The sequence below is a fragment of the Madurella fahalii genome (assembly GCF_045866475.1).
Source record: "Madurella fahalii IFM 68171 DNA, scaffold_3, whole genome shotgun sequence".
NCBI classification, from domain to species: Eukaryota; Fungi; Ascomycota; class Sordariomycetes; order Sordariales; genus Madurella; species Madurella fahalii.
Genome location: NW_027263973.1, coordinates 532,506 through 558,982, shown reverse-complemented (window position 1 = coordinate 558,982; position 26,477 = coordinate 532,506). Strand labels below are relative to the sequence as shown.

The 26,477-nt window shown below is 53.3% G+C and overlaps 8 protein-coding genes across 8 annotated transcripts; 5 read left to right on the top strand and 3 right to left on the bottom strand.

Annotated features, from left to right (window-relative positions):
- Positions 1–1,806: 1,806 nt before the first annotated feature.
- Positions 1,807–2,787, bottom strand: MFIFM68171_05678 (uncharacterized protein; the record flags this gene model as incomplete). The annotated part of the gene is made up of 6 exons (XM_071061098.1): positions 1,807–1,967; positions 2,021–2,098; positions 2,158–2,235; positions 2,292–2,357; positions 2,441–2,496; positions 2,552–2,787. The coding sequence occupies 6 exons, from the start codon at positions 2,785–2,787 to the stop codon at positions 1,807–1,809; spliced, it is 675 nt and encodes a 224-aa protein (XP_070917199.1).
- A 3,389-nt stretch (positions 2,788–6,176) lies between these two features.
- MFIFM68171_05677 (uncharacterized protein) lies at positions 6,177–8,431 on the top strand (the record flags this gene model as incomplete). The annotated part of the gene is made up of 2 exons (XM_071061097.1): positions 6,177–7,354; positions 7,432–8,431. The coding sequence occupies 2 exons, from the start codon at positions 6,177–6,179 to the stop codon at positions 8,429–8,431; spliced, it is 2,178 nt and encodes a 725-aa protein (XP_070917198.1).
- Positions 8,432–9,391: 960 nt separating this feature from the next.
- On the top strand, positions 9,392–10,269 carry MFIFM68171_05676 (uncharacterized protein; the record flags this gene model as incomplete). The annotated part of the gene is made up of 2 exons (XM_071061096.1): positions 9,392–9,813; positions 9,918–10,269. 2 exons carry the CDS (start codon positions 9,392–9,394, stop codon positions 10,267–10,269), a joined length of 774 nt encoding a protein of 257 aa, XP_070917197.1.
- Positions 10,270–10,875: 606 nt separating this feature from the next.
- Positions 10,876–11,361, bottom strand: MFIFM68171_05675 (uncharacterized protein; the record flags this gene model as incomplete). Its single annotated transcript, XM_071061095.1, has 1 exon — positions 10,876–11,361. One exon carries the CDS (start codon positions 11,359–11,361, stop codon positions 10,876–10,878), a length of 486 nt encoding a protein of 161 aa, XP_070917196.1.
- A 331-nt stretch (positions 11,362–11,692) lies between these two features.
- MFIFM68171_05674 (uncharacterized protein) lies at positions 11,693–13,772 on the bottom strand (the record flags this gene model as incomplete). Its single annotated transcript, XM_071061094.1, has 3 exons — positions 11,693–12,393; positions 12,582–13,333; positions 13,669–13,772. The coding sequence occupies 3 exons, from the start codon at positions 13,770–13,772 to the stop codon at positions 11,693–11,695; spliced, it is 1,557 nt and encodes a 518-aa protein (XP_070917195.1).
- Positions 13,773–15,528: 1,756 nt separating this feature from the next.
- MFIFM68171_05673 (uncharacterized protein) lies at positions 15,529–18,281 on the top strand (the record flags this gene model as incomplete). The annotated part of the gene is made up of 7 exons (XM_071061093.1): positions 15,529–15,567; positions 15,624–16,014; positions 16,068–16,219; positions 16,281–16,632; positions 16,706–16,857; positions 16,920–17,913; positions 17,983–18,281. 7 exons carry the CDS (start codon positions 15,529–15,531, stop codon positions 18,279–18,281), a joined length of 2,379 nt encoding a protein of 792 aa, XP_070917194.1.
- A 987-nt stretch (positions 18,282–19,268) lies between these two features.
- MFIFM68171_05672 (uncharacterized protein) lies at positions 19,269–20,879 on the top strand (the record flags this gene model as incomplete). The annotated part of the gene is made up of 4 exons (XM_071061092.1): positions 19,269–19,317; positions 19,468–19,656; positions 19,748–20,643; positions 20,697–20,879. 4 exons carry the CDS (start codon positions 19,269–19,271, stop codon positions 20,877–20,879), a joined length of 1,317 nt encoding a protein of 438 aa, XP_070917193.1.
- Positions 20,880–22,598: 1,719 nt separating this feature from the next.
- MFIFM68171_05671 (uncharacterized protein) lies at positions 22,599–23,932 on the top strand (the record flags this gene model as incomplete). Its single annotated transcript, XM_071061091.1, has 3 exons — positions 22,599–22,923; positions 22,980–23,177; positions 23,232–23,932. The coding sequence occupies 3 exons, from the start codon at positions 22,599–22,601 to the stop codon at positions 23,930–23,932; spliced, it is 1,224 nt and encodes a 407-aa protein (XP_070917192.1).
- Positions 23,933–26,477: the final 2,545 nt, after the last annotated feature.

Here is a 26,477-nt window from a genome sequence, read left to right as displayed (position 1 = left end):
CAAACCAACGGCCGACGTTCGTGGCGTAGACACCAGTCAGCCCAACCCCCGCCTATTATTGAGGAGCGACCTTCTCCTACCTTCGGGGGAAGGAGTGTCGGTTATCAAGCTTGTTCCTCGCGCCTCTACCTTGACATATTTCTATCCGGAACCGATTCAATAACTAACGACCAACACTGTTATTACGATGCCTAGTCTTGCAAGGCACCGCAGCGGCCCCTATCAAATCCAGGAGTCTGGCTGGCCGACGCCGATTATAAGCCTAAGAAACCTCAGAGGGCTAGTTCTGTGGTTGCCTCTCGGGAATCGCCTACCCATCCACTCCGAGCTCCTTAACGGCCGCTACCGGAATCCTGCAGTGGTTGTCCACCCGCAACCATTATCGCCCACAAGAAAAGTCGTGGTTCTAATTGTACGTGTATTATTCGGCATTATGTATCTCCATTGCTATCACTGGTGTCCAGAGACATTTAGCTGTGGCAACAAATATAAAAGTCCCGAAGAGCATCCCATGCCAGGTTCCAGATTATCATCTCCTAGGTACACTTCACCCCCCGCCTTCTTGATAACCAACTACTAGTAATATCACCTCATCGCAGGTGATATACTCCTCCTACTCCGTCTCCCCCAGGTACTCCAATAGCGCCGGACAGGCTACCGCGATTTTCTCTAACGTTACTAAGTAGAAGATGGGAGACCGTGTCGTCACGCTCTTTAAGTAGGACGACTAGTCGGGACCGGTCGACGTCACGGCCAGTAAGACTAGGATAGGGGGGGTGCATCGACGGTACGCTATTGGAGTGGACGGCATTGGGTAAAAATAGTCGTTCCTGCTTGCCATATATTATGCTGATCAGCACCAGGAAAATGTAGATTGCGCTAGCGTACGTGTTCTGGCTGCGAGCGACACACCCGGAAGTATCCGTCTTCTAGTCCGCACAAGCAGCACTGAGCGGTTCCGCCATGCATATGCCTCCATCGCACGAAAATTAAGACGGCCACGCTGCCGCTGGTGAAGAGGTGGTTGGAGTGGAAGGATAGCGACCGCTGGCTAATAGTTGTACACTAGTAGTTTATACTCTGCTCTTATGTTACGCGTACACTGCTTGTACCTAGATACTCTGGTCCTACTACCCTTAGATCCTTGATCCTCACAGTCTAGACCATATGTAAGGACTAACTTTTTTCAAGACAAGTAAAAGCGTCCCGAATATCTTGTTCAGAATAGGATATTGTAGATAACTAATAAAGAAGTAGTTAAAATATGGGGTAATTTGGTATAGAATTGACCGCATTGGTAAGTTGAAGCAAGTGGGTGAAAAGAGCGGTTTAAAGTTAAGACTGTCCTAAATGCGGGGTGTCATATAAGTGGGTACGTTGACTTACATATTCAAAGATAGACAAGACCTAATGGTATAACCTAACATACTTATCGAAAAGGTGTTCCATACTGAAAGTGATTACAGTACATTGGACTATTAAATATTCCGATTCATCTGAGACAGGCTAGTCCGCATCACGCTGTTGTGGCTGAAGGTTTAGGAAATGAACTTGAAATAACACTATGCAGTCCTGACACACTATATTGTGGCCTCAGATGCGAAGGTATATGATGGCTCCCAGCCTAGTTCTTTGGCTCGTAGCAGTGGTCGAATGGCGGCGCGATAGTATTATCGGCCGACGAACCGCATGTTGACTCTGTCATTGATGAATGGTACTGGCGTAGACGAAATTGAGCGGCTTGGTTGAGGCGGGCGTTTACGTATTCCTGTGCTAAGTGCAGTTTCCGCCATTTTGGTATTATTGTTAGGGAAATGCCGTCTCCGGAATGATCAGAGTGGTAAAATTCCAAGTTTTTCCGCCGTCCGGTGTTGACATCTCCCCCCCGGCAGCCTTATAGAGCCAGGCTGTGGCTCTCCCAAAGCTCTGGTCCGCCTTGCTGAGAACAATGGACATTTCCTCCCAGGCTGTGGACTTGTCAGTGAGTATTGCCGCCTGTTCGTGCAGTTTGAGGACGTACAGTGTGCTGGAGCGGGAGCACAGCGGCCTGAGGCGCATTCCATTGACACGTAAAATATCGTCCCTCGGTATCCTCTGCCTAGGAGAGAGATTAGTTGTGTGACGAAATTTGTCATGTGAAAATCACTCATGGCATACTTGTTGAAATCTGGGACACCAGCTTGTCGTTGATGTAGACTTTTTGATCCCAGAGCTGTGTTTCGGAGTTTATCTTGTCTTTTATCCTCTGTTACTTGCGGACCATCGACCACGGGACACAGTGTTGTACTTACAGTGTGTTTTGATTCTTGATCCCGGGGGGGCAATGGCTGGTGTGCCGTTTTCAGGGGTTCGGGACCCTTTATGATCATGCAGTTGGAATCGATGGTGTTCGAGATTAAGAAACGGAGCGGCTTTTATGCCTGGCATGGAAGGAACGCACCAATGAGATTGTATGCAAAAGTGCACCAGTTACGTCCGAGGTTGGCGCAGTAGTAGCTGTGTAAGTGTGGATTAGGCCAGGACTCGCATTGGGAAGCTTAATGGTGTGTACCTTTGCGGGGAGTTCTGCGTCACACCTTGTAGAAAATCTCTTTTATCTGTCATAATGCCAGTCCACAGGGCGACATCTCCAGTGATGGGGTTGGGAACATCGCCGACGATAAGCGTGGCAACGACTTCTTGGATCCAGGTATCTCTTTTGGTGTAGAGACTGACGACATCGAGATTGGCGAAGCTGAGGTGGGTGAGCGTCAGGAAGACGCCCAGACGGGCAAAGATGCCTTTCATATTGAAGCTTGGAGTTCCGAGACTGTGATGATAGAAAGCAAAGGAAGTAGGAGATAAATGTACATATGAACGAAATGGTTAAAGAATGAGGCAATGAAATCCCGTTCAACTTTGGTCTTGCTGTCCGGGTCTAGATCTCGGGTATTAGCCGCCCAATTTACCGGACCCCGCTGGCGAGGTTGCGTTCATATGAGGGATGCGCTCCGGTAATTATTTTCCAGTAGTTCATATGCTTTCCAAGTTCCATCAATCAAGTTCCAGAACGAGTCATTTGTGTTCTGAGTGCTGTAAAAAATCCTAGGCCTTGCGTCCGACTTTTATTGTTTGAAGAAGAATCTCGATGAGTGCTTCTCCCGTCAAGTGATCGAGACCCCAACCAGTGATATTAACAAAAGAGAGATGTATGGGGGCTATTGTCTTATCAATTTAATTCAAGGCATTCCGCATGATATTCTATCATAACTCATGCCAATATGACTGTTGGAGAACACCCATGGCTGGTTAACAGCATATAAAGCAAAGAAATTGAGCCCAGCTCACAGTGAGGCGGGCAACCAGGAGCTGGAGGGTTCCATTCTCAGGTGTCGTCAGCATCTATAAAATGCGCATGTGTAACCAGGGCGGCACCATTGTAAATCGACACGGTAAGTCGGTTGGTAACCGGGAAAACTGCCGTTGTTCCGCTAGTTTTTTGTACAGTCGAAGGGGCAGCTCCCTTGATCTATTCGCCGACAGTGGCAATCTCTGACAGGGATGAGAGCGACGGATAGAACAGCGCCTTCGCTAAGGAAATGGGCTAGTATCAGAACGTATTTGCAGAGAGGAAATAGAGGCATACATGTATGCGCCGACCACAAGCTTTGCAGAGAAGCATTTTGAATTGGCCAGACTCAAGAAGTTATTCGGGGAGCGGATTGTTGATCAGGTTCGCTTGTGCGGTTCGGCCACGGCCCAAACGCAGACGTTGTTGGCGCCATATGTCACTCCAAGATATCGACAATTTTTGTTCAAGAGTCCCTGAGAAAGGTCGACTCAAATTTCACTGGGGTGCTACATCGCATCTCTTTTTCCTTCACCCTTATAAATCCCGAAAATGTTCGGTTAGTGTCAAATGAACGAAAGGATAAGCACCTTGTACAATCAGGTCTTCGCCCCGCAGAACCATCAGCCGGGACCTGAGGTATGACTCGCAGTTGAAGGTCCTTATCAAGTCAGTGGCAGGGGTGTCCAACTTGCCACTGCGTATCAAATTTGGCTTAAACCACGGGCTGTTCGGTGGCCAGGCTGCCTGAGTTGTCACTCCACATCAAACTGGGATTAATATATAGTATGAAATAGCAAACCACAAGTCAACAACGCGATAATTACCTAAGTGGCTAAGCCGAGCGACGTGAAGAGGTAAGAGTGTTGTGAAGCGGCGGCCGCGATCGTAGTCGTGACATAAAATTGCAAGAGTAAGGCCGGGTGGCTGGAGGTCGTTCAAACTGCTCGGCCGTTAAGGCAGTAGGTCAATAATTACTACTAAGAGAATTATAAAATGAACTCTCAACGGTCTGGAGTCCCAGTTGCCCAACTATATTATGGCACAAATAGCTACCTTGTACCCTCCAAGCTCCCGAACTTCCCAACTTGAGCAGCTAGCATCTCTATCTAGCCGTCATGAAACAATTTACTCCCTTCGCCGTTTCTGGTTAGTTTCTTTTCATCCTCCTCCTTCTCATTTTCCTTATACTTAGGGAGATAAATGGGGTTTGGATAGGTAAGTAGCAGCCCATCGTTTCACGGTTTGTTTGCCACTCCCACAATCAAAGCACCACGGGAACTTCCGTCTCGCGTCAACTCCCACAGGCCTGCACTGCCTGCCCATGTGGCAAAACACTTGCGCAATCTACTGTCAACCTGCTGGTAAAAGGTAGGACAAACGATGTTAGATGTTCACCATGAGGCCTATATCGCTAGCATCTCATCCACGTGTACCTTGGCCTGTAAGTAGTGGTTGAGATTGAAGCTAGCCCGCGGTTTTGGCAGACGTCACATTGTACTACTGTACAAGCCGGCGATGGGCTGCTGATCCGGTCTGATGGGCTCAATTACACCAACGACCACTAAGCGTAGTCCTAGGGCCGACAAGCGGTGAATCTCAGCGCCGACCAATGCTTCCGAGCTCTCAGTCATTTGAGAGCTGAAGATTGCGGGATCAGACTTCCACAGGAGGCAACAGGCGACGTCAGCGGAACGAATTCACCGTCGCCTTGGCGAGGTGACAGACCCGCTATTTCCCGACCCCAGCAGACTGTGCAGCGGTGACGGCCTATAAGGGGCTACGGCCGTTACCGGCCGTCCGGATCTCGCCCCCTTATTCAGCCCATGCTGTCACCTGAACCGCCGCCCACGCGACATTTCCCAGCCAATGTTAGTCAATAGTCCATTCGGACCGTACTCGCTTCCACCTATAGTCGACTGCAAATATGCTCCCTGCAAGATTCCGGGTGACGCTGAGATTGGCTATTGGCGAAAGCTCTTCACAACAGAATTAGTGAAGCATCCAATTGGAAACTGGAGACCAGAGATAGTAAGCCTCCTACACAACGTGGCAAAGAGCTCTAGGCGGACCCTTACCTTCCACGTCTTGGACTGTTGTATCACGATGTCCCGGTCCGACCCGGGTCCTCACCGGCTTCCTTTGAATCCACACGATGAAGCCCAACTTGCTTTGCATGAAGAAACATGGCGGGCTTTCGGAGATTTTGTCGGCCATGCTCTTGATGTGCGAGTGTCTTATCAAGGAAGGCCATGCAGACGTGAGCAACGAATCAGACAAATGAATCAGTCCGTCTCGCATGGCCAACGAGCCTGAGCGGCCCTTGGCGTGGGAGCAATCCCTCCTCGATAGGTCGTGGTCAAGCGTCTGTGCAGCCCCAATTGAAGTTAGACGCGGGCTCGAGTCCACTCCGGCTCTGCATATGAGCTGGGACGGTGGGCACTCAGCTACTACGTACGACACACCCTGGACGGAAAGTTGGCAAGTTCTTCTGGCATCGGGCAGTCAGAGTGGAGGCCAATGACCGAATCAGCGTCGTAAACACTGCTAGCGCTGACCCCGATATCACATATGGGGTACTGTACCCCCACATAGAATACTTAGCCATCGGGCACTCCATGTTGAGACGAGCTTGGATGTCCCCGCCTCAATCCCCCTGCACCCCGTCTGCGGTTCTCGCTGGCGGCGTGGCATCTGCTCAGATAAGGCCATCTCCAACCTTCATAGAATCAATCCACTCTCTTTCTGCCGGGGGCGTGCTTTCCCGCAACTGTCCGCCGTGACACAACAACCAAGGAACAACCAAAAAGGAAGGGAAACAAGACATAGCCCACGATCTAAAGTCAAGATGGGGACGGTGACAACTTCTACAACATTACAGGAAACGGGAAACTTCTTATCTTGGCCGTTCTGGCCGGTTTTCGGACTTGACGCCGTGCAACGCGCAGCCAAGAAGATCACGATACCCAACCGTTGGTTAGCTCCTGACCGGGGGGAAACTCTTCTTCAGGCCACAACCAAGACAATCGAACAACTCTTCAGAGATGGCGGGAGCGTGGGTGGCTCGGTTGGTGTTCTGAGCGGCGGCAAGCATGACTTTCTCGATATCGGAGCTCGAGACTCGTCGTCTCCTGCACCCCCCAATGAGGATACGGTCTACCTCGTTTCATCCATGACAAAACCAATGTTGGGCCTGGCTATAGCAGTCTTGGTTAACGACTGCCGCTACAACGTCAGGCTTGACACTCCTGTTAAAGACCTCCTTCCCTGTCTCGACGGGCAGACATACCTGCGGCACACCCTCCGGGAACTTACCGTTGCCGACCTCATTGATCACCGGTCCGAGTTCCTTAGAACTACCAACTTGTGGGAAAGTCCTGTCGGCGAGATCCCTTGGCAGTCCGTAGAGCCCATCGTGTCGTTGCTACAACATCTCCCTTTAAGCGACAAGTACATTAATCCGGGGGATTTCAGGCACGGGCGCAACTATTCCAACGAGTGTTTTGCACTCGCAGCCGCTATCATTGAGAAGAAGACGGGGTTGTGTTGGGGACGATTCGTTACCGAGAGAGTCTTGAGGCCGCTAGACATGCGGAGAACCTTTGTTGGTGTCACTGCAGAGCAGCCCAAAATAAATTATGCAGGGAGTTACTCAGTGAAAGTCAATGGAACTCTTGAAGCGTTGCGCAGCGGGGTTGGACAATACCGGGACCTCTCTTACCAGGCGATCTACAAGTACCTCTCAAGCGAGCCGCTCATGCCAGAACCAGTTGAAGTTTTCCCCACCCAAGCCTCGGCCTCTGCCGTCACATACGAACAGACACCAATCGGGGCTGCCGCGGGCATGATGTCCACGAGCTCGGACCTCCTCAAGTTCTACGAAAAATTCCTGGAGATGTACAACTTCCACCACCAAAGCGAGCGAACATCCCAAGGTCTCTCCGAAATCGAGCGAGCCATGCTCACCTTGCAGGAATACATCTTGGACAAGGCCACGGACCCAGCGTGGGTCTACGCTGGAGGATGGCAAGTCAATTTCAATGCCCCTATCCCAAGACATTACTACGGTAAACAACCTACTAACCCCGTACGTCCTCCTCCAGGAACATAACGCACGTCCCCTGGGACACCACGTCCACGTCCCCCAAGCTCCGCTGGCCCGGTGCAGACGGCGATAACGCGCGCCGCCTCGAGCGCGCCCTAACCGAGGGGCTAGGTCTCGACGCCGTCTCCGCAAACCAAGCCTGGGCGTTCTTCCAACGAGACCCCTCCCATCCCCCATCGCGGCCGTCCCCAGCCTCACCCGGCCAAACCCTCGCCCTCTACCACGGCGGCAACATGACGGGCGCGACCTCGTTCTGCCTGCTCCACCCGGCGACGCAGACCGCCGTCGTCGTGCTCTGCAACACGCGCGGCTTCCTCCTCGACGCGGCGAACCTAGCCGGCATGCTCCTCGCCGACTGCCTCATCTCCTCCCCGGCACCGCCGGCGCAGGCGCAGGCGCAGGCGCAGGACTCCCACCCCGGACTGGGATCCACCAAGGATCCCCAGCCGGGAGCGGACGAGGGGGCAGAGTACGTCCGGCGCCAATGCGACGCGGCCCGGCAGATCGGCCTGCACATCCGCGCCGGGTACCTCTCTGACGTGGTCAGGTACGAGCTGGCGCTGCAGGAGGGGTACCACGGGCCCGAGCGGACGGATGCGGGGCGGTACGCGGGGTGTGTGGGGAGGTACCGGCTCTGCGCGGGGGTGTGGGCGGCGGTGGGGGTTTTTGCCGACGGGGACGGGGACGAGGGGGTGGAGGGCAAGACGCTGCGGTTCTGGATGTACGAGCGCGGGTTCAAGTATCCGCTGCGTGTGAGAAAGGGGCGGCCTTGGGATGGTGAGGCCGACGAGGTCGCGATGACGTTCGCGATGCCCATGGAGGAACTGATTCCGTTGGGCGTCGGGGGGAGCAACAGGCTTGCGGTGGAGGATTTCGTGCTAGTATTCAGAAACAAGGACCGGAAGGGGAGGTTTGGGGAGTTTATTTGGAACTTTGATCGGGAGGGGGTGCGGGAGGGGAGCGATCTGGGCAGGCTTGCTTGGAAGCGGTTTGAGTAGAAGTCGAGAGCATGATGATACGATAGGATTGAGGAGGTACCTCTTGTTCCCAAACTGCGCGATGAAGGACTACACAAGATTCAGAATGCTATAATTAAATGATTCAAACCAAGTCTTCAACAGGGTAGCATACGGGCCATGGCGCCGCGCAACTAAGTACATTCACAATTAAGGCTGAGAAACTTAAACGTGGGCCGCGCAGCCGTGTCATGCATAGTGCGCCGGTGGGAAGTTGGGGGCGTTCATCGGCCAACATCTGCAAACCTCGATGTTTGCAGCTGTTGTTGCTGCTGAACACTGTGGGCGGCCGGGGGGTGGCCACCGTGGCCAATTTGGGCTCGAAACCTAAATGATCTGAATCCTGACGGCGGTGGCCCGGAAGCTGCCAGACGGAAGCCAACGAAGCCAACCAGATGCAATGGCAAGGCGGGACTGTGAATGCACGAAAGGAGAATACTTGTCCCCATATCCGTGCAGTGGCTAAAACCCGCACCAGGCACCAGAATTCTCCATCTCGCGCTATCTCCATAGCGTCGCAACGGCCGCGGATCTCCTGGCGCTAATGCATGCCGCCCGTCGCATCACCGACACCCCCAAGCGTGCATCGCCCCAATTTAGGCAGGTGTACAACGCTACAGTAGGTGGGATACCGCCAGAGAGCGGCGCAGCACGCCGAAAGTGGCTGCTCTTCCAACTCTGCGGACTTGGTGGAGAACAAACATGGCAGCCGGGCCACGAGGGTGAACGGTAGCAACCCAGGCCCGCGCCGCACCCCCTCATATGTACATAATCCCAACTCGGCTCTGGAACCTTGGTCGGATGGCATATTCCCCTCACGCCAACCCCGGCATTTGGGTCCGCGACCGCCCTGGTCGTTGGCTTTCGGATCATGTATTCCTCGCGCTTCTCCCGTTGACCTGAGATCCTAATCCTCAATTCTTAATACCGCGGTTCTTCACCATGAAGAAGCCACCCAAGCCTGCGCCGGCCGCGGTGCCGCCGCCGGGGTCATACCACGACGGCCTAATTCCCACAGACGAGACCTTCAAGAGCTTCCCTGAAGTCGTACCCGACGGCGAGGCCGCATCCAAAAACGAAAAGAGCTACCCCGAAGTTGCGCACACGCCGTCTCTTTTACCCACAATACCACCACCACCGGCCATACATACGTCCGTTGCCCGTACGTCGGGGGTGCACTCTCTCCGGCAAGCCTGGAGCGAATTCGACGATGCGCACGGCTCCCTGCCGCCGGACGACCGCATACCGCTATGGAAACGACCGATAGTCTGGGTTGTGGCAATCGCGTTAATGATAATCATTGTGCTCGCCGGAATCTTGGGTGGTGTGGCCTCGGGGCGGATTGTGACGGCCTTGAACGGGAAGTATGTCTCTCCTCCCCCCCCCCCCTTTTTTTTTTTTCCCCCTTCCCCCATCCAACAGCATATTTGAAAAGCGGGCGGCGCTGACCTTGGAACCAACAACACAGCGCGAAACCAACAGCCGCAGCACCGGCAAACCCAACCTGCCCCGCCTCCAACAACCTCAACTACACCTCCCCGGCCAACCCAGCTAAGACATTCCGCATCCAGTGCGGCGCAAACTACCCCGGCGGTGACGGCTCGCTGGGCCTCCAGGGGAACGCCTCCGCGCCCATCTCGGACCTGGCCGCCTGCCTCGAAATGTGCGCGGCACACGCCAACTGTGTCGGGGCCGTGTTCGAGCCGTCAAGTGAGACGGGGAACGCGGAACGAAGCGGATGCTGGCTGAAGGAATTCCTCGGGGTAGTCGACAAGGGGGAGACGAGTAGCGGGATGGAGACGGGGGTTTTATGGCAGTGACGCACGTGTTGGTTTTTTGTAGGTCATGGAGTTACTGGGTTGATTTGCCGAATTTTTCATTTTTTTATTTATTTTTTTCATTTTTTTTTTTTTTTTACCGTTAAGGCGGACCTTGTCTATGGGATGCTGGCTGATCTGATACCGAGCTCAAGAGGCAGGAGCGTTGTATATCAATTGTTGCTTACTGTACCTACATCTGCACGTAAACTCAGATGTTGGCTGTATATATATATATACCTATATACTTATCCTCGGATTCGAAGGAGCGTCGGTGGCTCGGGAACGCTCTGTCGAATCTGCGTTGTCGGTCTTGGGAACTGAGGGTATGTGAAGCTTTGGAGAGAAATGAGATAGCTTTAGGCCACTGTAATTCGACCACCGACCCCTGCTTCTTCTCCATCTTCTCTGCCCGTAGCTTGGACGCCTCACTGCCACCGATGTCGGCTTGGTATTCGGCATCAGCAAATGTAGTCTACAACTCGGGTCACGGCATGGGTAATTGAACAGATGGACTCTGGTGAACTCTGAACTCAGAGCAGCAAAACATGATGATTCTCCCTCGGTCATAATTTAGACGGCGGAACCGAGGCCAGCCTCCACGGTCGCTCACACGGTAGTATCTGCCAACAGATTCTTCAGTCGCCCAATGACGGACGCTGTCCAATCCTCCTCTGCGTTCAGAAACTCTATCCCGTACCGCTTGCAGACAATCTCGACGTTGCCTCGCTTTCTGTAGTCCCTATGGCACGCCACGATCGCCTTATTCGACCGCGCACACAGCCCAAGTTCCAATAAGCTGATCGGCGCGTCTGTGCCGGGCCCGAAGTACACAACAACCACGTCGGCGCGCTCTTGCATTTCAAGTTCCCACTCCACTTGCTCCTGGAAGGGGGCGAACGTCACGTCCTCCCGCCATGAGCTGTCCCAGTCGGCTCTGAACGGGTTGAAGACTATCACCGGGAGGTCCGAGAGGGCGGCGGCCAGCCTCTCGCGCCAGCTCGGTCCCGAGGTCCCGCTCGTGGTGCCTGCGAGGAAGACTGACTTTAGACCCGAGACATGCGGATGGGATGGCGCTTGAATTATCTGTACCATTCTGCTCGGGTGTTGTGCGATAGTTGGGCAGAAAATCGGAAGGGTCCAAATGCGGGGTGGGACGTGGTCGAGGGCAGGAGATACTGTGGGGGTACTGTACGGGCCATTGAGTGTACTGCACTGTACATACAGTATGTACTTTACTGTACACAATTAAAACTCCGGTTGTTATTTCGGCGCGATAACTTAGGTCAGGTACCTACCTAACTATGCTACGATATCAACTCTCTCAACCGGTCTACAATAATTGCTTGCTGCAGAATTCCCCCCCGAGGAGCTCCCTTGGCCTCGGCTAATTTTCACCACGTTCTCCAATATTTTCTCGTAGGCTCTAGTTTGCACCATACTCCCTGCTCCTTACTGGGAGAGTATGTGTCGGTTTGGCGGCCGCGGCGGTGGTGGCAGCGAGGACGGGGGCTTGGTTAAGATATGGCCTCTCGTTCATTCGGAAACCGGGGTGGGGCCGGGACGGTTGACACTGGTGATTCTGTCCCCAGTTCTTATCTCTGTACCGGGACTGGTACTGGTCACCAGGTTCCAGCCAGTACGCGAAGTTATCCGGGGATGGGGCTGAGAAACTCCGCGTTTCATCTCGAACAATGGCCAGCTTACACAGGTGGGTATTAACGGCCGTGTTCTCCGAAATGTGCACATCGAGGAACCACTCCTGGCCAAGCTCGAAAATACGCAAATCATCATGGTCGACGACGGGATCTTCGGCGGATCTTGCCGTCATGATCAGATTGTCCACGTCCCAAGCCCCGCCCGGCGGGTTCAAGTTGAACCTTGCGAGTTGAACTTCTAGTCCTTTGCCTCGGTACCCCACCCTCTCCCAGACGACAAGAAGATGGTAAGACTTATTTCTCGCCGAGGGATGCAAGGCTATGCTGCAACAAAAAGAGAGCATTATCGCGTAGCGCCCGGGCGAGGCACTGTCGGGCGTCACGAGTTCTGGTTTCGATGTTGACAAGGTATCAACCGTAGGTTGGAGTTCCCCCCCGCTGCCCTTGGAAAAGTCGACACCATGAACGACTGCTTGTTCTATCAAGCATCGGTGTAGTTTTCCGTCGAGGAACTGCTCGAATTGGACTTTGATTTGCTGATGAGCCATGTCGATATCGTCCATAAGGAGCCGGACAGCGTCATGATCGGTCCAAGATCGGATGCAAGAAACCCGTCTCTTCTTGAAGCCCCCCCTCCATCTGGAATTTCGTTCTCACTAGGGCTGTTTGTAGGCCAGAGACGTCTGTTGAAGACGGCCGACTGGTTGATCTCGAGAACGATCGCCAAGCAATGCTGTGGCCTTCCTTCCACTTGGCAACCCTCCAAGACAGCGAGGACATAGCTTTGGTTCTTGAGGTTGCGAAAGTCATCTAACGCATTGCTTTCGCCATGATAGATGATTAGATTGCCTTTGCCGCGCCAGGACGGGTTGAATTGGGATCCAACCGGGATAAAACTCATAGGGAGTTCTAAATCGATGATAGGCCCTCTGATTTCAAAGTTTCGTTTGACAGGCTTGAAGATACCGGGATCTATCATCCTTGTGGCGGACGATGAAACAACGTTGCCGCAGCCGAGGAAGTCACGGGCACTCCCGGCAAGGAGTCCATCGGCGCCCGAGGATTCCAGCCCGGCACAGCCCCCGTTGCAGCCTCGCCAGGCGAAGATGCTCAGGTCACCAGTCAAAGCCAAAATCTCGATCTGCAATCTCTTGAACGCGTTGAAGCCTTCCCCGTACAGAAGTGGCATGTTGACACCAAAGAGGCCCATCAAGCAGTAGGCCTCGTCTTCCAGCCGGCTTGTCGTTCTGCAGGCGGCCCATGACATGCGCTGGGCGACGCTATACCGGCTCCAGATGCCTCCGTAGCCCTGAGACCCTCCTTGGTAGTCAAAGGCGTGGATGTCAATGCCGGTGGCCTCGGAGAGTTCTCTCTTGAGACCAGTACGGAAACCAAGGAACGACCACTGGCTATCGAAGAAGGCTACCTCAACTGGTGCAATGAGCTCTTGCAGGGTCCAGCCCCGGGTGATCCATCGGGGGGGAGGTTAGCTCGCAAAGGGGTTTCCTTGGACGCCGGGCCCCACATCATCCAAATAAGCATAGCAGATTTTGGCCTTCTGGTACCACTGAAACATGGAGTTGATAGCTTCTTGAAGCTCGCTGCTGGATCTCTTGTCAATACAACACGAATCAACCCAGAGGTAAGAGAGCCCCTCATTTCGGGCCATGCTGCAAGTGCCGAGGATTTCGTGGTATCCTTTCTTATTCCGCCCCCGGCCCGTTTCCATGTCCTGGAAGCTGACCTCATCGGCCACCCTCCAGGTGTGAGACAAATAGCGTATGGTGGTATTTTGTCCTGGCACTCGATGAGTTCGATGCCATCGTCCTTGATATACAAGAGCCGCATTTTGGCCGTGGTGGAATGGAAATTGGCTCGTGGCAAGATGGATACTGGCTATGTGGAGAGTGGTCGTTGGAAAGGGTGAGACGAGAGCCCGAAAGTGCGGGGCATCCCCTTCTTTATCTATTCAGCCAAATTGACAGGCTGCAAGGGAAGCGCCGGGCAGAGCGGCCATCATTGTCGAGCGGGGCTGGGGACTTCAGGTTGATTGGTACTAGTGGTAACAACCATACAAATTCGTTTCTGTAGGTAAATCTGAAGTGGTTCTCGGGGGTTTGATGGCGGATTTTGTGCAAGTCCCATCGTGGTAGAATGATCGCAACATAGTGGAAATAGTCCTGTAATGAGTGCACATGCCGAAACCTTTGACGGATAACGGCTTCCTCAAAGGGATCTTGGACACCACGTTAACAACCCCCAACCTTAGGATCCATGTTTAAAGGCCCCTGACCGAACGGACCCCTGCCAGCAAGCCCTTATCTGGAGGGTTAGGGTTGTCTTGCTGGACGGAGTGGGATTGGGAGGATTGAAGACATGACTAAGAGCATGGTGCCCTTAAATGATGCGTGGTGGTGGCAGAACCTAGAGGCCTCTGAATGTCAATGAAGCACATCTCTCATTTGAGTATAGGCGGACATAACCGTTGAAGTCCAGTTGAGGTTGTCGGCCTGTGACCCCCGTGGCAAGCGCTGACCACTGGACCCCACTGGGCCACTGCCCTGGGACCGAGCGTCTGCAGCGTCGATCGCGTCGTCGCGCTTCGCGAACCGTTTGACGGTAATAAACATTCCTTGGCGATACAGGCCCGGTTTCCCGATGGCGAGCCGGTTTAACATGTTCTCAGGATATGAGATGCCATTTCTGGGTACAGGGCCTGAACGTCCCAGCCCGACCCCGCCGCAGAATCAGATGGGCGCTGGTGCCGAAGACAAGAATGTGGGTACTGAGCGTGCGGCTCAGGCGCACGAGAATGATGCTCCCAGCCCAATGACAACCGCCCAAGGAGAGGCCCGATCTCGGCCGGTTTTCAAGATGAGGAGGACGGGACATAGCGGGCCGTTCCCGTTCTCGGGCCACCCAGTTACTGGTTCGCATTCACCCACCGGGTCGGAAGCGAGCAATGGCCCAGCCGGTCCTTTCGTCGCGTCCGTTCCGTGCGTCGCGTCCGTCGCGTCCGTCACGCCTCAACTTTCAAGGTCTGCGCCGGATGGGACGAAACCATCGCAGGAAATCACAACGTCGGCTGCGACGGATGCAAACGTCCCTCTTGTTCCAATTGGTGCACATGCGACAGCCATGGTTAGTTATCTCCCAGGACCAGCTGCTCGTTCGAGATCTCGATCGCTGAAATTTACGGCCCACCAGGATTCAACGCCCGCCTTCCAACTCGGACCGTTGGGCCCGCTCGAGCATGCGGATCCCTCGGGTAGAGTGCAATCGGGCGTCGAGATGGATACCCAAACTACCCAAAGCCATCTGCCAACATCCTCAACGCCGTCCTCTGTCAAGCCACCTAAACGATCCATCCCCGCCGATGTTCAAGAGGTGTTCAGGTCGGCTCTCGATTACCGGCCATATAGGTCGTGGACAGGTATCGCATCTTCCTTGCATTCCGTTTCTCTGCTTCGGTCCCACCTGATGCGGCGTTGCAGATGAGTCCGGGCAAGTCGTATCGACTGCTGGCGCCTTGCTTCCTTCCGGATACCGCAAGTCAGACAATCCCACCTTCCCCTGGCTGTGCCCGGTTAGGTCCTGCCGGAAAATGCTTGCCACTCTCCCCGGCCTCGGGAAGCATTTTATTGTGAGCCATGGGTTGCTTCCCGCTTCCCGTAGCACACGGCCGCTAACCTTTGCCAGAACATACATCGGGCGGCTCGCCTCAACGATAACCTCGACGGCACCTTTTCCGACCTGGGCATGTATTCTGATCGCACAGCAGGCGACGGGAGGGGCTCTGGCGGCTTTGCCAAGCCTCCCCTGGTCGTATCCAAGACGCGGATGAGTCTCACAGAGTCACCCATGGTCGAACCAAGCCTGCATCGCCCGGCGCCGCCACCGAAACCAACAGTCCCTCAACGAGGTGGTCCACGCCAAATGATGGCTGGAGACGAAGCAGCTTCTGACGGCGGCGACTCCACAACATCCGACATTGTGTCTATCTCTAGCGACTCTGCTGGCGGTCCGGCAGGTGGCGAGCGTGTCTTGGACATGGCCAATGCAGATCGTCCATACAACATGTACCCCAGTGGTGAGTAGCAAGGCCTTGCCGAGTTCGAGGCCCGGTGCTAAACCTTACCGTAGACGAGCCGGGCAAGCTAGCCACCGCATACGGTGCTCTAATACCGGACGGCTACAAACACGATACAACTCTGCCGGGCCGGCCATGGATTTGCCCCGTCCGGTCATGCCGCCGCCTGTTCAAATCAATGCTCGATCTGGGGAATCACTTCAAGGTGAGGACCCCTTGAAACTTGGACACGTGCATTGTCAAACGTAGCCTGATGTATTGCGCAGGGCCGTCACCGTAGCTGCCGTTTGAACGACAACCTAGATGGTACATTTTCCATCCTTGGGACAAACAATGACAACGGCCCGGCTGTCGTTGTCTCGCGGGGTCCGAGAGATTTCGAGGAGATCGCCGAGCCGTTACGTCCGATTTACCCATCTGGACTCACTAGTTATATCGTTTGGGTCAAGGCCACCAAAGACGGCGCACCCCCTTCGTCCAAGGACGCCGTCTCCTCTGTTGCAGACGATGTTTCCCACGCCCAGGCGCCGGCTTCCGCCGTACCGGGCATTGGCGCGGTCGCATCTGATGTTGGTATGGAAATGGCAACCGCCGACCGTCGATATGGGGAGTGGTGGGGTAATTAAGACATCCCTTACTACTTCTGTACACCTTTTCCCGCCGTCAGCAGCACTAACAAGTTCACTTGTAGATAGCAACGGTAAGATGGTCAACATGGCGGGAGCCCTAGTACCGGAGGGTTACCAACTCGACACCACTTTCCCCGACCGTCCGTGGATCTGCCCTATCAGGTCATGCAGGGCGGCCTGTAAACTTCGATACAGCCTAGGATGGCACTTTACTGTGAGCTGTTCCACAGAGCCAACGATAACATCCGATTTTGGAAGCTGACACACTTGCCTCAGAACTGCCATCGAACCGACAGTCTGAACGACAATGGCGACGGGACATTCTCGGTGGTGGGTTCGCACCGTGGCAGTGCCGCACGGGTGGTATCTAGGAACCCTCTAGACCCTAGCGAGCCACCAATGGTCGACGTTTGCTTGCCCGGGGACGCCTGGGAACGCTCGACGCAACTCAAGAAGCGCTCGATGAATCAACCAAGCGCCACCAGCAGCACACCTTCTACCGTTGTCGGTGTTCTGAACGAACCCTGGAAATACATCTGCTCACAGGTCGACGGTCAACTACCCAACCCGGACACCCCAGGACTTAAACCGCTTCTCAATCTACCCCGGGTACGAGATCTAGTCACGACCAGTACCCTGACGAGTAATCTCGTTCCCAAGCAAATCGCCGCCCTGCTCATACAAGTGACAGGCGAGGTGAGTCCCAAGGCCTGCTCCGAATGCCGACGTCACAAAGGTCCCTTCACCAGCTGCGTCAGGTCTTCCGTCATGGTTGGCCACCTAACAGCGGGGTTCTTGGGCACGTCATGCCGGGCCTGCGCCAACTGCCTGTACCGCAAGAACTCGTCGGCCTGCAGTCTCAGAAACCTGTCTGCGCTTGGATCAGCGCCGCCTCCGGCGAGATCGGCTCTGGAGAGTGTCCCTTGGCTGTCTGACACGGTTAATGGCGAGGGGGAGGACTCCGTTGGGCGGAGACGCTCCGCGCGGTTGTCCTTGGCGAATACGCAAGAGGACGGGGACGAAGGCGATGGAGAGTCGCTTGCGGGCGCTCCGGCGGAGCCAAGGTCTCGGAAGATCGTCACCTTGAAAACCCGCACTCCCGACCAGTTCGGAAGCCGTTCCCGAGCCAACGGCCAGTTGTCCAGGACCCGTCGGCTGCCCGTCGGGATCGGCGCCAACATCCCGGCGGAGACGGACTTGCACATGGAAGACTGGGAAGCCGACAGCGGGCGAGTCACGGCGATTGGGAACGGCAATGGCCCTTCTGAGCGTACGTATCCCCGCGTTGATACGACCACCGCTCATCATATCGTTTGCTAACCTGCCGTCGTTCCTTTAGCACTCGCCTTCTCATCGTCCTACCTCGCCGCGAATCAATCCGTGCAGGTGTCCAGCACGATAACCGTCCTCACCATCACCCTCCCCTCGGGAAGCGTGCACCAGTTCCAAGCCGACCCGGCCAAGACACGCATCTGCTCCCTCGTGAGCGGGAAGCTCAAGGTGCAGGTGAGCGGCGAGCCCGAATTTTCCATTGGCTCGCACGGCATCTTCAAGATCCCGCCGGGCGTGTCATGCTCGGCGGCGAATCGGTGCTATTTCGATGTGGTTTTGCATGTCACATCGCTGGCCGAGGCGTAGGAGCGCCAAGCAGGTGGAAGTGGGTGCACGTTCGTGGGAACGGCTTGGTCGCCGAGGATCTGTGTTTGATGTAGGTGTGTTGATGGATAGATGTGTATCGTAATGTATTCTAGTCCGATACGCTCAAGTACCTAGGTAGAATAGTCACCTTGCGGGTAGAAGACATGCGGGAAACAGGAAGCGGTGTGCCCTCAGCCGGAATGTATAAACTAAATATCCACGAAAGCTTTGCAGATACTTAGGTCTACGCTAAGGACAATAATACATACCTGTTCGCTAACTACCTCACCTAACTTTGTGCGATGTAAATATTTTGAAAGAGGTTATACTAACTACTTTACTAATTAGATCCAAGACTGTAATATTTTAAGTACGATTATTGTCTTATACACAAGGTGGCACTCAAGGTAGGCAAGCGACAAGTGTAGAAAAAATACCGGATTGGGTATCCTATCTGCAAGCGACGGCTAGGGCTGCCCTCCTGAAGTGCTGGAATAAAAACTGAGCCCTGTTAACCGTAGCCAATAATACGCCCGGCACGAGAAATGGAAGAATCAGCGGAGCGAAACAGACTGGGCGGTGCTTACAAGGTATCAACAGCCTGCAAATATTCCAAGCCACCGCGCCAGAGTGAAACGCCGGCGGCTGGTAGGAAGGCCAGGAACGGCAATGCCAAGTTCTACACTTCTTTTTCTATTCGTCCTTGTCAAAAACGCTTGGACTTGGGTACCTTGCTCCAGCATGCAGACCGCCGCCGTGGACAATGGACATGCGTGCCAAGCCAGAAAACCGCGGTCTTCTAAATTGAAAGGTCGCCTGCAGGAATCCATGTTGAGGGATGCTTGACGGATCTCGTGGGTATATCAGCTGGGAGGCGCCTACTTTGATTCAGATTTGTCGCGATGAGATATGTCCTTTGTTCTTCTGTCGATTCCAAGACCTCAGTGCCATTCTTTGGATCTTCTTGATCCAGCTCCTTGGTTCTAAATGCGTCGTCAATCACTTGCACGATTGTGGTTCAGGACCTTCACTGTCTGTATGTGGTTCGAAGCGACACATCGCCGCTGTCCTCGATTTTCCCCCTCGGGTCTCTTTTCCGTTGTTCAACCCACATCTATCAATCATTGGAGAATCGAGCTGCATGGGTACCTACTAAGGCAGAGAAGGCTAACAGAATGATGCCCAGTGAGCTTGATTGCGAATTTTATGTTTCTGCTCGGATGCATATCGCCGGCCATCAAAGACATCTGCCTCTACCGAGTCAATGTAGCTCTGTTAGCAGAGAGCCTCCAGGAGCGAGCGTTCAATGGCACTCGTAACGCATCCGAGCTTCTCCACCCCGATCTGCCTACCTACTGGTACTGGGGAACATCAGGTCCGGTTGATTCCCTTTCTCGCGTGCTCGGATCGCTGTTGCGGGACACCAGCATAATCGAGTCCCATCTAATGCAAGGAACGACGTTCAGGATTATGCGGCGTCTACGAGGCGAAGAATGAGGTTCACTGTCGACGCGCGCTCCCGCCAACACAAAATATCATGGCCATTGTCGAGCAGACCCTGCGGGACCGCCACGGTAACAACCAGACGCAGCTAGTCAGCAGCATCGTCTCTTCTTGGAATGCTACGCTGAGCAATCTCCACTCCTCAGTGCTCCGCGACAAGGAAGCCAGAATTGCCTCGCAAAACAAAGCCAGCGTCGCCTTAGTCATCCTCGCCATCATCTTTGACTTTGGTATTCTCCTCGTCCCGGTAAAGTCTTGGTTTTACCCTCTACCGTTTGTCAGCAGCCTGATAGCTATCGGAGCTGGCACGCTCGCAATAGTATCCATGGATGATGGCGTACATGGTGTGGTCAACACGAGTGAGCACGGCGGCCCAGCCATCATGATCTTGTTCGTTGGAGCGGGACTGAGGATCTTGTCCGCCGCGGCAGGCTGGTGTGTTGCGGGCTCAGCCAGGCGGCTGAGCCCAGAGGCCAGGGAGGAAAGGAACAAAAAGATTGGTTTTAAGGGGGAGCGTTATGTAGGATTCACCCGGTTTTGCTTTGGTGTTTCGATAACTGATCCCTGGTCACAGATATATCGATGGTTCCAAAAACGTAAACTTCATGGGTGGTCCTACGAGAACTGGACTAGCAATCTACGGTCCAGGGCCGGATTCCAGGAGTTTGAAGGTGAAGAGTGGGATCATGCCGACTTTACCTATACGGAAGTGGATGGAAGAATGTCCAAAGTTCTCCAGAGCGAAGGCGTGCGCCCGAAGGTGAACTGGTCAGAGGCGACGACGTATCATATCGAGGTGAAGACAACTCGTGGCGCAAGCAGCACGAAATTCTATGTTAGCCAATACCAAGTAGACAAGGTGAGTTCATATTCGATCCGGTGCTTTCCACCAAGATACTGACAATCCAAAAGATGCTACGATATAAAGGAGACCCCCAAAACGCATATATTCTCGCTCGCGTCTCCTACAGCCGCATAGGACTGTTTACTAGGGTTGAATGGTTTCTAGATCCTTATGAGAATAAGCGGCTTGAATTTACACGTCTCGAAAACGGATCCTACACAGCAAAAATCATGTGGGTAGTCATCCCATAACTGTTCATTTCCCAAGCCAAATCCGCTAACCTACCATAATCCAGAGCCTAATAAACATACCCGCGGCTTTTGTCACCAGAGCGAAACGCGCTCGCGTCTCAAGAGGCGAAATTTCTGGTTTGGGAAGTGAAGTCCCGGCCTAGGGGCGTGAGCACTGAGGTCTATTAGCTCGTATTTTCTCCCTACCTTACTTAAGGCTACAAGCAGGAAAGTCAAGCTATCAGCTCAAATGGTTAAAGCTTGCTGGGGAAATACTACGGCATAATGTAATGTTATTGGTCCATACCGGGGTGCATCGTCGAGGTTCTCGTTTGACTTTAGACAATGTCATTTCTCGGCACTTGGATGCTTAATGCTGTCTTACCTGTCTATGTGCTTTCATTAAACTTCCTCCCATTTACCTGAAATATACAGCCGGAAAAGAAGAATAATAACTTTATTATACTTTGTAAGCATCGCGTTTTTAACACGACTCTGTCCCGTCACAGGTCACTAGCGTTCTGCTCTGAAAGCCAACTCCTTCTGCATGTATCATCTTTGAACTCGGCTAGGCATATCCTCGGTACGTTCAGCAGCGCCCTCATCTAACGACAACCAAAGAAGGTCATGTGCCAGATTGGCGCTGCACTGAGGTATTCTAGGTGCGGTCCCAGCTTCTTTCTAGCAGTGTGAGGGCGTGCATCTGCGTTACCCGCCCAACTTCGATCACTTTCTGGTGGCGCCCGGTCATCCTGATACCCAGGTGCTCTAGCTTTGGTGGTAATGAGCCTGTTGCAACTTTGTAGTAAGTATGTTCTAAATAGCCGCCCGTTATACGCGCTGCTGCTAGTGGATCTGCAGAATATGCTGCCCCCAACGGCGCTATTGAGGATCGCAATCCATCTACCGTTCCGTTTGCATGACAGCCAGCCGTATACAACCTATAGGAAGTTGGTCTCTGGTTGATTTCCTGCGGGTATCTTGACGTCGTCGGCAATTGCCCTCGTGGCATCGGACCTTCAGGCGTTTCGGCTAGCCAACCTAGATTGCCCGTCTCAGCTTAGTACAGGTCGATACGGCTAACTGCGAGGTGTGGCAGAACGAGACGGAGATCCAAGCACCGATATAGCACCGTTCTATATCGCGACAGTCTGATCCTCCGATGACACCGCAATGTTACAACTTACAAGGAGTGTACCCCCTTCTCAGGTTACAGTAAGTGATCACAAATGAAGTATAGAGTTAAGACAGCACCTGTTGTAAGTTAATTACCTCCTGCTTAACATTTGTTGATGTAGTAAACAACTCTTGCATTCAAGATTATGGTGGCACTGAAGAACGTTTCGGGTTTGTACATGTACTTTACAGCGCAGGGGGAGCTCGGAAGATCAACGCTGCTTAATTACGTCATTTTCCAGGAATTCTTCTGCTCGATACCCAGGTTTAACGTCGTTGGGGCATACACACGCCCTACTATGTACAAGTGATTGATTTGTCATCTCCTGACAGGGCCTTGCTGCCGACCTTTCCTACAATACCACCTACTAGATTAGTAATAATCATGGGCATATATAGGTATTCATCCAGAGAACAGCAGTTCTTGGGCTAAGCTACACGATCCGTATGTTCTGATAGACCACAGCTTTAGGCAATCTAGAAATTCTGATTATAGCTCTTTGCATCTAGGCGTTGCGCATAACTCAACCCATAACGCTCAAACACCCAACTTCTATTTCAACCATGGCTTCCTCAATCCAGCCGTTCCGAATCTCCGTCCCAGCCACGGCGCTGGAGTTGCTCAACGCAAAGTTGTCCCAGGCGGCATTCCCCGACGAATTGCCCATGTCAGACACCTGGGAATACGGAGCCCCAGTTACTGATCTCAAGAGACTAGTGTCTTACTGGAGAGATGGATTTGACTGGCGAGCGGCAGAGGCTAAGCTCAACGAGCTGCCTCAGTACAGAACCCCCATCAGCATTGAGGGCTTTGGAGAACTAAATATCCACTTTATTCACCAGACGAGTGGCCGGCCAGGGAGCATCCCTCTTTTGTTTTGCCATGGATGTAGGTCAAGTTATACCTTCGACTCAAAACACGAGAGCATGGCTGACAAATCCCAGGGCCGGGAAGCTTTCTTGAGGTCACGAAGATCCTCCCTTTGCTGACCAGTCGGGAAGACGGGCCATCATTTCACGTCGTCGCGCCGTCACTTCCCAACTTTGGGTTCTCTGAGGGCCCCTCTAAGCCCGGCTTCGCCATCGCGCAGTACGCCGAGTGCTTGCACAAGCTGATGCTCAAGCTCGGCTACAACAAATATGGTATCCGTCCCTTTTCTCCCACGTTTGTTCCGCTCTGGCTGACACTTTTGACAGTAACCCAAGGCGGCGACTGGGGCTTCGCTATCACGCGACTTATTGGCGCACTCTATCCGACCCACTGTATCGCCTCTCACCTCAACTACATCTACGCCGAACCGCCTACCCTCCTCTCACACCCTCTGCTATACCTCCGATCTCTCCTCCCCCTTTCTGCAGCCGAGAAGGCCGGCCTCGCGCGCACCGCGTGGTTCCTCGCCCAGGGGTACGGCTACAACGTGCTCCAGACGACCCGTCCCGCCACCATCGGTGCCGCCCTCGCCGACTCGCCCGTCGCGTTGCTCGCGTGGATCTACGAGAAGCTCCACGACTGGACCGACGCTTACCCGTGGACCGACGACGAGATCCTCACCTGGGTCTGCATCTACCAGTTCTCGGTCGCTGGTCCCGCAGCCAGCGCGCGGATCTACTACGAAGCGCAGAACACGCACCCGCACGACAGGAAGGACAAGCGCATGCTAGAGTACAACGGCAAAGTGAAGCTGGGTCTGTCGTATTTCCCGAGGGATCTGCTGGTATACCCAAAGACATATGGGAGGACGCTGGGGGACGTCGTGTTTGAGAAGTTCCACGCCGAAGGAGGCCATTTCGCGGCATGGGAAAAGCCGGAGCTGTTGGCTGGGGATCTGAAGAGAATGTTTCGCAAGGGAGGAGGCGCTGAAAGTGTCGCGAGAGCGTTTTTGGTGAGAGAAGTGTGATGAGCTAACAACGCTCCCGAGGCATTGGGCTGCGGAAGCTAGTTGATAGTAGAGTGGTTGATTGTTAACGTGTTCTGCGCCTGATTAGCGGCCCTTCCGGTCGGCCTGTGGGGTCCTAGAGCAGCTATACAAGTAATATAAACCAAACCAGTTCACCGCCAAGATTTCCTAACGCATTCATGTTAACCCCTAGCCTTGTCCTCATACCCATCTCCAACAATCCGTAAGCATCCTGGGTCTCACGCAGATCGGGTCACTGCTAATGACAAATAAGGTGCAGATACCACACCCGAAGAACGTCACTAACCTTAGTGACGTCAGGATAATTCATCACAACCCTACGTGTTTCCGGTGAGCCTCGTCAGGGCCATACCAAGAAACGCAAGGTAGCATCGTAAGACCCTAAGGTGTTCATCAGGCCATATGCAAAGCGATGTCTCGGGACTATCTCCCTCCAATACAGTTTTACTGACAGCCCCGTAGGACCGCGCTGGCCTGGGCCATGAGCGAGAGTAAACTTGATGTACAAGAACTACCGAGTCATATGTAGAACGCAGGTTAAGCGTCCCTGCTAGTGATAGTACGGTAAGCTAGCGGTTTCTTATCGCTTACAACTTCGTTCTCTATCCTCGCTTCTGCCTGCAGACACCACCTTACAACCAAAGGCCGAGATACCCAGTAATTTAGTCTTCGGACTTAACCGATGCGGACGGGTGGTTCTGAAAAGACCATTCCAAGACATACCGTGGCTGGACTCTCGGTTCGACGGCTTCTAATGTCTTGTTACAGAAGGGTTCGCAGAAGGCCTCTGGAAGCCGGAAAATGACCGACTGCTTTTTCGATCGAGGACGGAGGAGAGGATCGGGCGTAATACGGGAAGATGGAGTGCACTAGCGGCGCAGCCTTCGAATCAGGCACCAGTTTTTTTCGGCATTAATTATGGGACGGATCGTACAGGAGGTACGGAGGTAGTTAGCGGTAACATGGGTAAGCCCCGGAAAGCTACTCCTTAGGTGGAGACGTGTCTCTTTACGAGGTTGATCTGCAAGGTATTCGTAACCGTTGCAAAGGTCAACGACTCGTGTACTTGATCATTGTTAGTACTGTACGTCCGTGTTCACTCTGACCTCGTGTCCAACATTACATTGTATATCATGGATCTGAGATACAACGAGTAGATTTCTATCAAGGACCCAAGCAAACTATTCGACCTCGACCAAGAGGAATCCAACCTAATAACAGCAGGAACGGAGCATAGAGCTTCATAATCTGAAAGGACCTAGACTTAGTGTTGTCATTGTTATAGGAGAAACAGGCGCTAGGAAATGTTATTTCATCAACATGTTGGCAGGCCCAGGGAAGTAAATGACGGAGGAAGGAGATTCGATCTACTTATATACGTCCTACGTTGCTACTATACATCGAAGACCAATCCGGCTAACAGAGCGGCGTTGGTAAGGTACATAAGGTTACTTACCGATCCCTTTGAAGATCGGTGGCACTACTATCCTGATAATCGATACGCCAGGTTTTGATAATGCCGAAAGGTCCGACACTGAAATCCTAATAGAGATCGCACCCATCCTGGTAGCGCAGTACAAGCTCGGAGTCGAACTAAAGGGTATTATTTACATTTACTGCATTACCGATATCAGGTTTAGGAGAGTGATGGAAGAGCGTATTGATCGCTTGGACTAGGCCTTGGCGGACCCCAACCAACTCGAGGATAATAAGATTGAGGCCCAGTTTAATACTCTATTCTCCTAAAAGATCATCATCTGGTCAGAAAGGTTTATCGACGTCAAAGAGATTGAATCCAAGTACCAAATAACCCTTAGCGCGATCTATATTGTCGGATCAGTCCCTAGTACGAAACAGCAGATAGCTTTAGGGAAAATATCTAAATCGACCGGCGCAGGAAGATCCGTTATATAAGGGGGCTAGTAGTGTACTTTCTCTATAAGAAGGGTTTTAAACCGGAAGGAAATGATTACTAGCTCGATAAACCAACTAGAACCCAATTCAAATCTATTGAACTGGAGGTCAAAGCTAAGTTAGAAGGTTAGTACAGCAGCATTTTCTATATACCTTATAACTGCCCTGCGCTCACCTGGTATACAGATCTCAAATCTAATCCCGATTCTCTCCGAGTATTCTATAGCTGGAAGGCACTTACCATCAATCTCTTGTCTAAGGCGCATACAAAGCAAGAACGCGTACAGCCGGACAACCTCGAACAGCTCGCCAACAAGGTCCTCGGGGCTCTAGGCTGCAAAAATGCCGACCCCGGCGTTCGCGAGTCCTTGGAGGATATCTTTGGCTCGCCATCTCCTTCTCCCAAATCCTGCGGCAGCAACGGCCCTCCGGGTCCATACAGCCCCCCAAGGCCGTCGGTGGCATCACCGCACGCAACGTCCGCTCAGCCAAGTACGAGCCCACCACTATACTGGATGAAGAATTCAACAACGACGGTATGCGGGATGATGGGATATCGGAGTCGTCCGTACAGTTCTTTATCACCCCGATTCTGTACAAGAGAGGGAAA